A 16,303-nucleotide genomic window follows, 5' to 3' on the forward strand; every position below is an offset into this window, starting at 1 on the left:
TCACTGTCTATCATGATGCTGCCAGTTGGCACAGTGGTGAGAATCTTTGTTTTGATGTTGAGCTTCAGTTTATATTAAAGGATGAAGTCCTTGACTTTCTGCAGCAAATGACTCAGGCCCTCCTCAATTTCTGCAAGTAAGGTTGTGTCATCTGCACAAAATAGGTTATTGACGAGTCTTCCTCCAACCCTGATGCCACATTCCTCCTCATAAAGCCCAGCCTCTGGATGATCTGTTCCATATATAAATGGATATGGATGGGTATAGATTGATATAGATTTGTATCCTTGGAGAACAACTTTACTGATATATAGATAGATAGATAGATAGATAGATATAGATATAGATATAGATGCAAATTAGCATTAGCAATCTTCTTTGCTTGACTCTATATATATATATATTTGTCACTAAAAGCGGTTTCTCTGGTTTTGGTTTTATTTCTAGTAGATGTGTAGTGTTATAATCTCTTCTGAGGGTTTGGAATTTTCCCACTTTTTTCCTTAGTACCAAGAATGATTCATGAAGCATTCTTCTTTGAATGAACCATAGAAAATCTAGGTAGACATCTTTCAATTCCACACATATACAAGTTTTGCTAAAGGATACATTTCCAGAATTTTTAAGTCAGGAGATACACACATTTTAAATTTTTTTTTACTGCTATAGGTGCTATAGATTCAATGTTGTATTAATAATGACCTCATAACAGAGTAGAACAGTCCTACGTAAGGAGTATGGGAGACTAAAGAAGAATCAATGCCTTTGAATCATGGTGCTGAAGAGAACTGAATATATCATGGACTGCCAAAACAATAAACACATCTGTCTTGGAGGAAGTATAATCAAGGTGCTCCTTAGAGGCAAAGATGGTGAAACTTCGTCTCCTTTATTTTGAACATATTATGAGGAGAGGCCAGTCCTTGGAGAATGATTTCAGGCTGGAAAACATAGGGTTGGAAAAAAAGAGAGGATCAAGGTGGATTGACACAGCGACACTAACAGTGGGCTCAAGCCTGGCAGAGATCGTGGGGATGATTCAGGATAGGACAGGGTTCAGCACTGTATACGCAGGATTGCTAGGAGTTGTGGTCAACTTGATGGCACCTGACAACACCTAACAATAATCTGTAGAAAAGAGCCCGGCTGGGATAGTGTGTAACACAACAAGGCTGCTAACTGAAAGGTCAGTAGTCTGAATCTCCCAACTGCTCTGTGTGAGAAGGATGATGGCCAGTCTCCCCCCTGTAAAGATTTACAACCTTGGAAACTCAATGGAGTGGCATGAAAAGTTGGAATTGACCTGAAGGAAGTGAGTTAGGTTTAGTTTGGTAATCCTCATGGAATGAGCCATGGGGGGTTAGGGATTAAGTGCTCCACTGCCACCTATGAGGTCAGTGGCTGGAACCCACCAGTGGCAGGAATAAGATGTGGTAGTTTCTTCTGTAAAGAGTACAGACTCAGAAAGCCCTGCAGCCGTTCTACTCTGTCCTCCGTGATGTGTTGAGATGTGCTGTAATCAACTGGATGGCAATGGATATAATCTGTGGAAGTAAATAACTAAGTCTTTTTCCCATGAAGCTGCTGTGCGGGATCAGGCACTGAACCTTTTGACTAACAGCCTAATGCTAAATATTTGCATCATCAGGACTTTCGTTCATAGCATCACTATGAGTCGCATAGAACTTGACGGCACTTAACAACAACAGCATAGAGAGAGATCAGTTGGCCTAGTGGACAGAAAGTGATGCTACCAAGCCAAATGTGGGTGACTCTAATCCACGGCGCTCAGGCTTTTTTTTTAATTGATTTTGATCAAACATTCTTTTAGGTCATATAGCCCTGGTCTGTCCACTTGCTGTACAGAGGTAACTCGTGGTTGCTGTGAAGCTGAACACTCTGACACTGCAGTGTCAAATGCAATAATGGTTATCCATGGTGGACAGTGTTTGGTGGAGCTCCCCGAATAAAGCAAGCTTGGAAGCAGGAGTGGCACCCACTTCCGAAACAGCTTGCCTCCGAAAACCCTATGGACCTGGAGAAAGGATGAAAGTTATACAAGTGTTCAGGTCTTTCATTCTTAGGATTGCTATGAGTCACCTATGACTCACTGACACTTAACAGCAACAGCAAACAATAATACTAAATTTAAATAATTATTAGTAAATAATAACAATAAACTATGCATAGTATCTATATGCTAGGCACTGTTTTTAAGTGCTTTACATATAAAAGTACTCCTAAAAAAGTAGAGATTTCAGGGAGAAAAGTGCAACACTGAATGAATGGAAATCCAAAGTCTCTGTAAATTTTCATTAAAATTATTTTTAAAATGATTTTAAAAACCCTAAAGATTTGTCAATATACACTTTCTTCAATCACACATGAGCATATTTGTTTTGTTTAAATCCTCTTCAGCACTGAAGTTGACACATTTTTTAGCCACTGCCAAATGAAGTCTTTAGGGAGTTGCCCTTTCAACCCAAGAGCCAAGGTTTTCTGGTGGTTCACACTTGCCAGCAGCTCCACAGGAGAAAGGCAGGCAGTTAAAGACCCCATGAGAGAGAGAACTGCTTAAAAGGGATATGTGATTAGGTATTATCATCATGACAGGAGTCAGAACAAAGGCTGCATAGTGGAGTGGACTTGGAGAGAGGGATTGTATCATAATGGAAGAATTTTTCTTTTACTTTTCAAAGAGAAGAATGAACTGGAGGGGAGGGGTGGACAGGGAGAAAAGTGAAACAATGAATGAATGAATGGAAATCCAAACTCGCTGTAAATTTTCATTAAAATGAATAATAATAATACATTTTAAAAAATAAAAACCCCATAAGAAACTGCACTGCAATCTCAAAAGCCCGCAGATCTAATCCACTGGCTGCTTCATAAGAGAAAGATGAGCAATCTCCTCTTGTGTGATTAAACTGCTTCTGAAAACCTGCTGTTCCGACTTGATGCCACACAATAAAAACCCCATAACAACAAGGGTTCTGAGCATAGGTTTTCCTTATCATTTGTAAAGAGACCACTGATCCGCGAGAGATCCAGTACAGTACTGGGCCGAAGAGTAAAAAGATATAATAGGTGACTTATGAACTTTGACAAACAGCAATAGTTATAGAAAGGCTTCAGGTGTTTTGTTCATAGGGTCACTATGAGTCGTGCTCAACTTGATGACAATCAACAACATGTGTAAATTATGAAAGCAAAATGTATACTTTGGTCACTGGGTCTCACTGTTGCTATGATTCCAATAACATTAACACTTTTTCAGAGTTGTGTGTTTGCTTTTTTTTATATAATTACTTTTTAAAAGACTTCATTTTCCTATAAATGCCTTCCCAAGGATTGAACAGCAATTCAGAAGAACTCTCCTGCTTCTGTTTCTGCTTATTGTACCTCCTCATTTCCCTATGGTGCTGGTGAGATCTCAGACATCTACATTTTGTCTACAATCAAGAGAACTCTGATAAAAAGTTGCTGTGAAGACCAAGTAAGAATGGTTAACAATTGCCAAAACTTAAGAAAACTCGAGTTCTACAAACATACATGGTTATTTTCTCTGATGGACAATGAAGAGATGATGTAAGTCTTCTTGTATATATAAATATACTACAAAATTATATACAAGCAGAGAACATAATGCTTGGAGGGGGGGATTATATAGCAATCTCCAGGTTCAAAATGCCTAGTTTACTTACAACCTGCCTTCCCTTCCCCTTGGCCTCCATAACTATGTTAAAATGTTGAGGCACATACCAAAGGGTGCTGCTCTGTGACTCAAATCACAGCATTCTTATTCTTACTATATTCCCCAGTACCTCCCAGATGAAAAGATGGCCAGTCTCCTCTAAGGCCTGAGAAGCCCATGGAAGGTCAGCTATGAGTTGGTTTCAACTGGATACAATGAGTTTCAGTTTTAAGTTCTTATAAAATGTGTTTTTATGTTAAAGACAGTTTCCTTTATCTGGATGCCATTTTTTAAAATGTTCTTATCCTTAGAAAATTAAGCTATATACCATAGACAAGGCAAATATTTGACTGTCAGCTATGAACTGTATATAATTTTTCCTGATTTACATATTACCTACAAATAGACTTGTTGCTGTGTACTGTGGAGTAGGAACAGACACACACACACCCCCATGGGTTTTCAGAGGCAGTTAATCACATGGGAGAAAATTGCCCACCCTTCTGCAGAGCAGCTGGTGGCCTCGAACCATGTGCCTTCAGAAGTGCAGCGTGGCTTCTTGCCACTAGGCCACCAGACAGTGATCTGGAGACTTGCTACAGTTAGTCCCATTGTTAATGAAAATTTTCATTCACTAGCTCTTAAATATTTTACTTTTAATCTAATATTAGTAATCTCTTATCAAGGGATATTGTGCACACTTAGGTTTTACCTCTTTCGATATCATCCATTGGAGACGCTGGGGACATCTTGTCTTTGGGTGAAGAATGTTTCACAAAATTGGGGGGAGTCCTGGCTGAATTCCGCATCTGCTGATGCTGTTGCTCTATTATACGAGACTGAATTTTACTACTTCCTTCAACCCTGCAATTGAAGATATCAAAGGTCAAAAAAGACATGACAGTCATGTATCAACCATTTAATCCTCCAAAATTAGGAAAAGTTATCACTTATTCTTTTCTGTAGAAATCTTTAAAGTGTTTTTAAAAATAAAAACACTTCATTATTTGGCAAATATTTATTAAGTCATGTACTATATATATGACATAAACATTGGGTTAACTGAGGGGTGCAAATATGAGCAAAAGAACCCACAAACCATTGTTCAAATCAAAGACATAGGACAAACAAAAAGTGTTAAAAGTGAAAACAGGAATTTAGAAAAGTGGTACATGTATTTCTTAATTTCTATAATTATAATTGTTGTTTAAATTAAGGAGTCTTGGTGGCACAATGGTTAAACCATTTAACTGTTAACAAAAAGGTCATTCCTAGGGAAAAATAAGTGTCAATCTCTTTTTGTAGAGATTTATACTCGTAAAAACCCTATTAGGACACTCTACTCTGTCATACAGGGTCAAGTAAGTCATAATCAATCAACAGAAGGAGACAGAAATTAAATAATACTCATATTTTTCCACTCATAACTAAGATATTTTGCTTAAGGATATTCATATACATTTCTTTAAAAAAACGAAGAATTGTTGTTGCCATATACCATCAAACTGGAACCTTCTCATAGCTGACCCTCCAGTGAGTTTTCTGAAGCAGTAAATTGAGAGGAGACTGCCCATCTTTTTTTCCTGCAGAGGAGCTTGTGGATTTAAATCGTATGCCTTTGGGTTGGCAGTATAGCTCCCTACCATATATATGGGATTGATCATACTATTATTTTAAATTATGCTTAACCCTTTTTCTCTTATTTTTAGTAACTAATTTCTGTCCTGGTAGCACAGGTTAAGTGCTGGGCTATTAACTCTGCACTGAGTCATCCAGATTTGTGACTTAATCTGCCTATTAAGACTACTTTACTCATTAAATCTCAACTTAAAAAAAATTCATCAAGACCTAAAAAAGGCTACCACACACACACACACACACACACACACACACACACACACGCACACACGCTTCAGGCCTACCTACGAAATGTATGGTTAGAAATTCTATAATCCTGAGATTCAGAGGAAAACAATAAAGATGAAATTCAAATACCAATGAAGGAAGAATCTAGGGGAAATTCTGAAGGGACCTGAGGCAGTCTATTCCACAAAAGACTTTCAAGCACCTTGCAGGGACCCAGCAATGCACCAGTAGGACAAATGCAGTGGGATAGTATTGGGGGGGTAGGGAGTGAGGGGAAAGATGAAATACCCTCTTATCCTTCTACAAACTCCCATGGACCTGTACAGGGATTTTCAAACAACAGGGAGAGTTTCTCTTGCCTGGTCCTGGCTCCCCAAAGACAGTTACTCATTCTCATGGGTGTGCTAGGCTGTGCCCACTTGGGAAGGAGACTGGCTAGTCTGCGCCAGCTCCAAAATTAATGAAAGCACAGTCTGGAACTGATGTTCCAGTTTCCAAATAAACACTGATGCATTCGAATGATACAGACCACACCCACACTAGGACCACAGCATGTTCTGGGAACTCCCAAGCACAATCTGAGGGCATCTCAGAATCTATGATACCTACCACTGGCACAAAGACCTCAGAGCATCGTGGTATAGAGCATCTTAAATGTGGGCTGGTACCCAGTTAAAAATATAGGATGTTCTCCACAAGCACAGTATCTCCACAGACCAGCAGAGGGAGCCTATACTACGTGGGTGGAGGAGCTGACCAAAAAGAGACTGCGAAAGCTGGATGACTGCACTGCTCTGGGCAGAAACTCCATCCAAGGACAGTGGCTTGTATCCTTTCTCCATTTCTATTCATTATGTACTCTGAACAAATCATGTGAGAAACTGGACTCTGATGAACAATGTGGCATCAGGAGTAAAGAAAGATTCATAAACAACGTGTGCAGATGACACAAATGTGCTTGCTGAAAGTGAAGGGGACTTAAAATACCTGCTGCATAAGATTAAAGACTTCAGTCTTCAATATGGATTGCATCTCAACATCAGGAAGACAAACATCTACACCATTGGACCAATAAGTGACATCATGATAGATGGCGAAAGTATTGAAATTGTCAATTATTTCATCTTACTTGGATCCATAATTAAGTTGGTACCAGCAGTAAGTTAAGAGATGTACTGCACTGAACCTCAATCCTCAATCAATCCATATTCAATATGGACTGAGGCTCACTATCAAAAAGACAAAGATTCTCACCACTGGGCCAATTGGCAGCATCAGGATGGATAGTGAAGAGATTGAGATTGTACACAGCTTTAGTTTGCTTGGCTCCACAGTCAACACTCTTGGCACCAGCAGCCAGGAAATTAAAAGATGTATTGCAATGGGAAAGCCTGCTGTTAGGGACCTCTCCAAAGTACTGAAGAGCAATGGTATCTCTCTGGAGACTAAGGTGCACCTAATACAGGCCATGATCTTTGCAGTCAGTTGTTATGCGTCAGAGAGTTGGACAATTACTAGTGAGGATAAAAGGAGAATTGATGCCTTTGAGCTGTGGCTCTGGAGAAGAGTATTGAATGTACCATGGACCACAAAGAAAACAAACAGGTTCACCCTAGAGAGGGTTAAACCAGGCTGCTCCTTGGAGGCAAGGATTCTGGGGCTTCGTTGGACATACTTTGGACATGTTGCAAGGAGGGACCAGTCCTTGGAGAGGGACATCAAGCTTGGAAGGGTGGAGGGACAGTGCAGGAGGGGAAGACCCTCTGTGAGGTAGATTGATTCAGTGACTGGGGTAATCGGGGTGTGTGTGTGTGTTGGAGACAGTGAGATTGGCACAGGACAGAGGAGGGTTTAGGGCTGTTGTACATAGGGTCACTATGAGTTGCAAGTGACTTGACGCCATGTAACAACAACAACCACAGTGAACAAGTCATGTCTTTTCTCCAAACTACCATGGAGCAATGAAGTCAGTTTGAACACGAAGGTGCACGTGATTCTGGTCATAGCCTTTCCATCATTTGCTATCCATCAGAGAGCTGGACAATGAATAAGGATGACAAAAGAAGAAGTTTTGCTTTTAAGTTGAAGTGCTGAAGAAGAGAACTGATTATCTCATGGACTGCCAAAAGAACAATATGTCTTAGAAGTGCAGCCAGAATGCTACTTGGAGGCAAGGACGGCAAAACTTTGTCTCACATATTTGAGTAGATTGTAAAGAGAGGCTATTCCTTGGAGAAGGATATCACGCTTGGAAAGGTGAAGGGTCAGTTGAAGAGAGTATGACTGATAGAGTGGCTGCAGCAATGAGCTCAAGTGTGTCAGAGATGATGAAGATGGCACAGTATTGGACAGGGTTCAGATCATTTGTTCGTAAGGTTATTATGAGTCATATTTGACTAGACAACAACAAACAACTAACAAGCCTACAGAGCTAAATCCACACACTATCTTTGTGTCCATCTAGTATCCATCACCACCATTAGAACAAGCAGAATCTCCATGCTAATTAGGCATGTCATCCTCCAACTTCTGTCAGACCAGCAGAAGCACTACCCCAGACCAGACATCTAAACTCCACTCACCACAGCACGAACAAGAACATCAGTCAGACACCCTCCTCCATAGTTTTCTTTTTTAGTTCCTAGCCTGCATTTTTTTTCTCCACTCCTCTTCCTTTATTCTACCTTCCTCCCATTTACTTCTATTTCTCCCTTTATTTTCCAGCTTTCCTTCCTGTTCTACTCCTCTTAGTTTCTGTGTTACTTTTCCTGGCCATTCTTCCTTCTTTTCTGTTGTTTGTTGTTTAGGGGTTTGGGTTTTTCCCCCCTTCTCTTCCTTTCCCTTCTTCCAGTTAATTTCATAATTCCATCCCCCTGTTTTATTTTTCTTTTCTCTTTTTCTTTCTTCTTGTCTTTTTTTTCCTAGTCCAGACAGCAAGAGTATACACACAGCCCAACCATGCACAGATCTCCTGCAGCTCCATACTTCTGATGAGAGTAAAGACCAGCTCCAGCTCCACCTGACTGCCGTTAGATTAAGGCAACCATCACCAGCTCACCTTAAACTCAAATGCTGAACACAAACAAGTAACAAGAAAACACATGAGCATTCCCATTTTTCTTCCACACCCATCAGAAGGCAGAAGGTGAAAAATTAAACACACAATAACATCACACTGTCCCAGAGGCAACAGATAAGTTCAAACCCAAAAGAAACTCTGAAAAAGATACCATCTAATAGTGATCAAATACACAACCAGTAAGCCTTTCAGAGTTAGAAATGCTGTTGGAACATTCTACTAAAGAATGTAGAAGAATATAAATCAAGGGTTTTCACAAGATTAACGAAAAGTATAAGAAGAAATTGGAGGAAACAATAGACAAAAGCAATGAAAACAGATAATAAGTAAAATTTTAAAAATTGATATGAGCTAGATAAAAATAAATGAAAAATTAGAAGAACCTCCTAAAGAAAAACAAGCTCCACATCATGCAGAGAACTGAAAATGAGAATATTAAGATCAAAATTTTAGAAATTTATAACATACTAGAAGGACTAAAGAGCAGTAAAGAAATGAAACATAGAACCGGTGAGATAGAAAATAAAGCCCTCCATACTAATCTGTTAGGGAGCTCTGGTGGCCTAATGGTAAGAAATTGGGCTGCAATCCTGAAGGCATGTGGTTTGAATCCATCAGTTGCTCCATGGAAGAAAGATCGGAAATCTCCTCCCATGTAATTTATTCCTTCTGAAAACTTGCTGGAGGGTCAGCTATGGGTTGGTTCTTTCTCAACGGTACACAAAAAAAGAATATAGTAATCTGCTAGGGAAGGAAAAAATTAGAAAAAAAATAATGGAATGAAAATGAAGAAAGCATAAGAATTATGTGAAGCACTATCAAGAGCAATAATTTACTCATATTAGGAATTCTAGGAAAAGAAGAGACAATACAAACAAAAGGCCACCATTAAAAACAGCAGAATAGCTACTGAACACCAATTTTTACAAATACTATGAAAAATGAGATTCAAAAGGTCAAGTGAACCACACTTACAAGATAGAAAAACACCAAGACATCAAAATGAAATTTTCCCAAACCAAAGACAAAGAATACTAAAAAACCATTTGATAACTAGTCAGTGTCACCTAAAAGGAGAATAAGGAAGACTACTCTCTAATTTCACAGCAGAAATCACACAGGCAAGAAGATAATAGGATGGCGCAGGCAAAACTCTGAAAGAAAATAACTGTCAACCAAGAATACTGCACCTGGCAAAACTGTTCATCAAATATGATGGTAAAATTAAGACATTCTCAGAAAAGCAGAATGGATAAAAAAACAAAGCCCCTCTACATGCTGTTTACAAGAGATACACCTGAGGCATGAGGATAAAAATAGACTAAAATTCAGAATGCGAGGGGGGGAAATACACAGCAAAATGTGTAGGGGTGGAAGCAGAAATGGCAACATTAGACTCAGATGAAATAGAATACAAGGCAAAAACCAGCCTAAGGGGAAAGGAAAGCTATTATACAATGATTAAAGATCAACAGAACAAAATTCTAATACCTATGCACCGAATAATACAGTGGCAAAACCTATTAACCAAACTGTAACAGATTTAAGAAGGAAATAGACAACAACACAATAATAGAGACTTCAATACGCCATTCTCAATGAAGTACAAATAGATTAGGAAGAATGACACAGAACTAAAATATACAATTAATCAACATAACAGACATATAGCGAACAATGTCCCCAACAGGAACCTAGTACATACATTACTCTTCAATGCATATGGAACTCTCCAGAATATATGTTAGGTCACAAAGCAAGCCTTGATAAATTAAAAAAAATATTAAATCCAACACTCGGATACCAAAAGCATCTTCTGAGACTAAAATGTTATAAAATTAGAAATCAACACGGGAATATCAAGGAGGGGGAAAAAAATCTCGTGTCCTTGGAAACTAAATAATACCCTACTTGAACCCTACTGGGTAAGAAAAGAAAGTTAAAATGAAACACAAAAGTTTCTTGAAACAAGTGAGAATGAATATATCAAAACTTTTGTGACACAACAAAAGCAGAACTCTAAAGTCAGTTTATAGCAATAAACAGATCAAATCAGAGGAAAAGTATCAAAATGAAAACCTTAATCAAATAAGAGCAACAATGAGAAAGAAAATAAACAACAACAAAAAACTATAAGAAGCTTCATAATGGCTTGACTACAGGAAATAATAAATATTAGGGCAGAAGAAATAGAAAATAGATAAACAACAGAAAGCAAATAAACCATGTGTTGGCTTTATGACTGGATTAATAAAATAGAAAAACAACTTAAAAACCAAATAAAAGGAAATGAAGACATAAATAAAAGGATACTGTGAAAAACTATAACAAACTAGAAAATTTAGAGAAAAAGGGCAAATTTTTAGAAACCCACCACTTAACTAAACTAAAACTGAAGCAGAACACATGAACAGAACCATTTCAAAAGAAGAAATAGAAAAGGTAAAAAAAAGATTCCCAAAGGAAAGAGACCTCTGTTCACACATCTTTACCAGTGAATGCTATCAAACATTGACAAGAATGTCACCAGTCCTACATAAATTATCTCAGGGCATAGAAAAAGACAGAACACTCCCAGATTCATTCTATGAAGCAAGCATAACTCTGATACCAAAGCCAGGTAAAAATATTACTAAAAAAGAAAATTATAGACCATCATATCTCTTATAAATATGTTGTCATTGTTGTTAAGTACCCTTCAGTCCAGGATGACTCAGATCAACCCAATGGACAATGGGCCTGAACCTTATCCTTCCTGTCCTTTGCCATGTTCATCATCTCTAGCATACCTGAACTCAATACTACAATCACTGTGTCAATACATTTTGTTCAAGGTCTCCCTCTCTTTCACTGACTTTTCCAAGCATGCTATCCTTTTCCAAGGAATTGCCCTTCCTAACAATATGCCCAAAGTATGTGAGAGGCAGATTTGTTTCTTCTTTTGGCAGTCCATGGGATATTCAGTACTCTTCCCCCAACACCACAGCTCAAAGGCATTCTTTGTCTGTCATCCTTATTCACTGGCCAAGTCTCGGGTACACCTTAGTATTTAAACTGATGTCACTGCTCCTTAGCAGTTTGAAGAGTTCCCTGACAGCAAACTTCGCAAATGCAATACATCTTTTGAACAAGAGATCTGAACCCTGGCCCGTCATCCTCATCTCTGACATACTTGAGCCCAGTATTGTAGTCATTGTGTCAATCCATCTTGTTGAGCGTCTTTCTTCTCTTTTGCTGCCCTCATCTTTCCACATGTGATGACCCTTTCCAAGGAAAAGACCCTCCTAATGACATGCCCAAAGTAGGTGAGACTATGCTTTGCCAACCTTGCCTCCAAGGAGCACTGTGGCTGCATCTTCTCTAAGACATTTCTATTCATTCTTCTGGAAGTCTATGTACTTCAATTCCCTTCTCCAACATCACAACTCAAAGGCATTGATTCTTCTTCTGTCATACTCATTACTATACACAGTTATAAAAACAAGTATCTGCTCTGTTAAAACTTGGTTTATTTCTTAATCCTGAGTAAATCGTATATACTACAATCTTCAAATCTTTCTCCTAGCTACATATTCTCTTCAAACAATTAAAGTGGTATTCCCAAATGTTCAATCTAGGAAGAATCACTTGGGTGGAGTCATTGCAGTTGGTTCTGAATTATAGCTTCTATGTCCAACAGAACAAAACACTGCCCAGTCCTGTACCATCTTCACTGCTGTGCAAGAGCCCACTGTTATAGTTAGCATGTCAATTCTTATAGTTAGCATGCCAGTTCTTCTCTTTGTCTTTGTCTTTTGCACCGCCAGCCTTCATGCCTCATTCATCTCCATAAAGTCCAGTTACTCAGATTATTTGCTCAGAATATGAATTGATAAGCATGATGAACGGATATAACTCTGGTGCACAACTTTTCTTAAACAATGCAATCACCTTTATTCTATTAAAATGTCTGCTTTATGATCCATGCATAAGTTATACAAGAGCGCAATTAAGTGTTTCTGAATTTTTATTCTTTGCCAAGGTAACCACATTTTGTTATAATGCACATAGTTGAATGCCTTTGCATAGTAAACAAAACACAGGTGAACATCTTTCTGGTATTTTCTGCTTTCAATTACGATTCATATGCTGTCAACAATGACATTCTCTGTTCCATGCCCTCTTCTAAATTCATCTTGAATTTCCTAAAGTTTCCTGTTGATATACTGCCACTGTTTTTTAATTACCTTCAGTAAAGTTTTATCTGTGTGATATTAGTGACAATATTTGATAATTTCCACATTCTTTTAGATGATTTTTTTTCTAATGAGAACAAATATGAATCTCTTTCAGTCAGATGACAAGGTCATCCAGATTTCTTGACATAAATGAGTGTTGTCAGTACTGCATCTATTTGTTGAAACATTTCAAGTGGATTTCAGTCAATTTTTGGAGCCTTGTTTTTTCACCAGTAACTTCAATACATCTCAGAAATCTTCCTTTAGTACCATTGGTTCTTGATCACACACTAACTTCTGAAATGCCCGAGTGTTGACCAACTTTTTTTGTACTCTTTCACTACCATCTAGTTGAGTCTTAACCCAACTGCAGGTTTCCAAGGCTGTAAATTGGAAAGAGAATGCCTATTTTTCTCCCATGGAGTGATGCATAGATTTGAATGACCAGAGAAGCTCAGACTTTGAATTACAACACAACTCTTTACAGACTATGTATCTTGATTCTTTCCGGTACAGTGACTTTATATTCTCATTATCTTTTGATGCTTCTTATGGCATTCACTATTCAGTCCATGGAGTCCATCACTCTTAAAATTTGAAACTGAAATTTATTCTTCAGTTTTTTCAGCTTAAGAAAAATGTTGAGTATAATATTTCTTTTTGGGTAACTGTAAGTCTTTACAAATGTGTGTTTTGCCACTCTTTGAAATTCTCTGTTCAGCTTTCGTACTTCAACGTATCTTCCTTTCATTTTAGCTGCTCTATGTTTGAGAGTCTGACATACTTTGGACATGTTGCAAGGAGGAACCAGTCCTTGGAGAGAGACGTCATGCTTGGTAGGGTAGAGGGACAGTGCAAGAGAGGAAGACCCTCAACGAGAAGGATTGATTCAGTGACTGGGGTAATGGGGATGGGTGTGTTGGAGACAGTAAAATTGGCACAGGATACAGCAGGGTTTAAGGCTGTTGTACATAGGGTCACTATGAGTTGCAGGCGACTTGATGGCATATAACAACATGTTTGAGAGCAAGTTTCAGTCTCCTTTGATATTTATTTTAATCTTATTTTTCCTTTATTTTTAATGATCTTTTGCTTTCTTCATGTATCATGTTCTCAACATCAGCACATGACTCATAAATGTATGAGAGCTATTCTTGAAATGGTCTCTAAATTCAGGTGAATATACACAGCATTATATTTTTACCTACAACAGAATAAAAGGCATGCCTAAACACAGACAGAAAACATTCAAAAGCATAATAAACTCTCATATATCACAGAAGTGATAAAGACTTTTGTCTAAGGAATGCCTCCAAATATAAACTTGGAAAATGTGGTATTTATATACACAACTATAATTCTTAGCAAAATAACTGACTTAACCAGTAAGGTTTTTTTCCTTGATATTTCCTTACCAATTCATGAGTTCATAAAATAAATTATTTCATTAAATCACATACCTTGTTTTTTTCACAGTAATGTTACTGCTGAGTTTTTCTAGTCGACATTCTCCAGTATCATGGTTAATAAACAATACACATTCCTTCAAATAAGGTTTCTTTGAGCCTTTGAAAACAGTTACTGGTGGAGTTGAACCCTGTTTGCAAAGTTAATTAGTATTAGTTGAAATTTACCTTAGAAAATACTTCTTTAACATCTTTTGGTACTGTGCTTCTCAACATATGTTATATTTTAAGCATCCTAACTTCTTCAATGGTCTGCTGAAAAAACCAAACAGATAGGTCTTGAACAAGGTACAATCATAGTATTCCTTGGAGGCAAAGATGATACGTCTGTACATATTGATAAGAAAGGTTGTTCCTTGGAGAGGGGCATCATTCTTGGAAAGGAACAGAGCAGAACAGTGCAGGAGAGCAAGATCCTCAACCCGGTGGACTGACACTGTGACTGCAGCAACGGACTTGAATGTGTCAGAGATTGTGAGAATGGCACAGAATAGGACAGGGTTCAGATATGTTGCTCATAGGGCTGCTATGATTTACACTAGTCTCAACGGCACCTAACAACAACAACTACCTCAAATTATACCATCCTCTAAACAAAGCCTGTAACAACATCAGAACAGAGATAAAGACAGTTTCAGATCTTGAGACTGTCATGATTGAGAAACAATTTGGAAAAGATAGTAGCCTTGAGCCAGTAAAATACTGTTTCTGAATTATTAGAAAAGAATTTTAATATAGAAATGATAAGGAATGATATAGTCATTATTGTTAGGTGACATTGAGTTGAGTACAAATCATAGTGAACCCTATCCTATCTTGAATCATCTCACAATCTCTGACAGACCTGAGCCAACTGACGCAGTCACTGTGGCAAACCATCTGGTTAAGGGTCTTCCTCTGTTTTGTAGTCCATTCATCCTTCCAAGCATGATGTCCCTCTCCAAGGAATAAAAGTCTCATAGCAACATGCTCAAAGGATGTGAAATGAAGAATTAGCATTTTAGCCTCCAAGGAGCACTCTTGCTGCATCTTTTCCATGACATATCTGTTTGTTCTTTCGTGGTTCATGGGATATTCAGCATTCTTCCCCAACATCTCACCTCAAAGGGCATCAATTCTTCTCTCATTTTTAAAGAAACTCTCAATCATTCTCAAGTATTCCTCTTCTTATTGTTTAAAAAAATCTAGTTCTTTCTTAAAGTGGTGCCTTGTGTGGGTAGATTAAGGAAAAGAAATGCACCAAAAACAACTATTACACTGAACTCACTGATTAATTTCAGTATCAAATAATAAAATTATATTTTAGTAGTTTCATTAAGTGATATGAAATAAAGTACACACCACCACCCATGAAGCATTGTTTTCTTTAAAAACCAAACAGAAAGACTCTAACTTTCACCAAGCCTTTAGTTATGCAATTATTCCTTTATATTAAAGGTAGGGAATAAAGGAACAAGCTGATTAATATGAAAATGAATTACAAATCTAGATTATGAGTATGCCCTCTATGAAAAATTACTTATTTCTTCCAACAAACCAATGGCATCAAAGATATTTTTAGAAATTGTTGTTTTACCAAAGATCCTTCCCATTTCAGAGAAACGGGAAGGATCTTTTGCGAAAAATAATGTATTTAAACTTTGTTAGTAAATACCATTTCACTAAAAGAGTAGTAAATTCATTTTACGTGTATGTTTATTTGTTTTTCCAGCAAAATCTTAAGTGTTAAAGAAAAAAATTGTTGTTTTAATAAAATTTTCTTTTTTTCTTTTTTTTATTTACTTAATATTTTTTTATTGGGAAAAACATATTGGGGGGTCAAAGGAGGTGAGGGTTGGGGGCAGAAGGGTGAGGATGGGCCAGGATGCAGTTGCAGAGCTGCACAGTTTGGTCGGTGGGGGGAGCAGGTGAAGGAAATGATGAGGGCCCAGTGGGGACCAGATGCTACAGAGGAATGACAAGCATTTTCCAATAGTAATTA

The 16,303-nt window shown here is 37.8% G+C and overlaps 1 protein-coding gene across 1 annotated transcript in view; it reads right to left on the minus strand.

The window, feature by feature from the left end:
* EAF2 (ELL associated factor 2) overlaps positions 1–16,303 on the minus strand; it is a 65,720-nt gene that overhangs the window by 30,618 nt on the left and 18,799 nt on the right. Inside the window, exons 3-4 of the mRNA XM_006884311.1 lie at positions 14,317–14,453; positions 4,407–4,558 (exon numbers count right to left, since the gene is read on the minus strand). Coding sequence (XP_006884373.1) covers positions 4,407–4,558; positions 14,317–14,453 — 289 coding nt within the window. The remainder of the gene's footprint in view (positions 1–4,406; positions 4,559–14,316; positions 14,454–16,303) is intronic.

The sequence above is a fragment of the Elephantulus edwardii genome, unplaced genomic scaffold (genome assembly GCF_000299155.1).
Source record: "Elephantulus edwardii isolate Elephantulus edwardi_28Jun2011 unplaced genomic scaffold, EleEdw1.0 scaffold00032, whole genome shotgun sequence".
In the NCBI taxonomy this organism is placed as follows: Eukaryota; Metazoa; Chordata; class Mammalia; order Macroscelidea; family Macroscelididae; genus Elephantulus; species Elephantulus edwardii.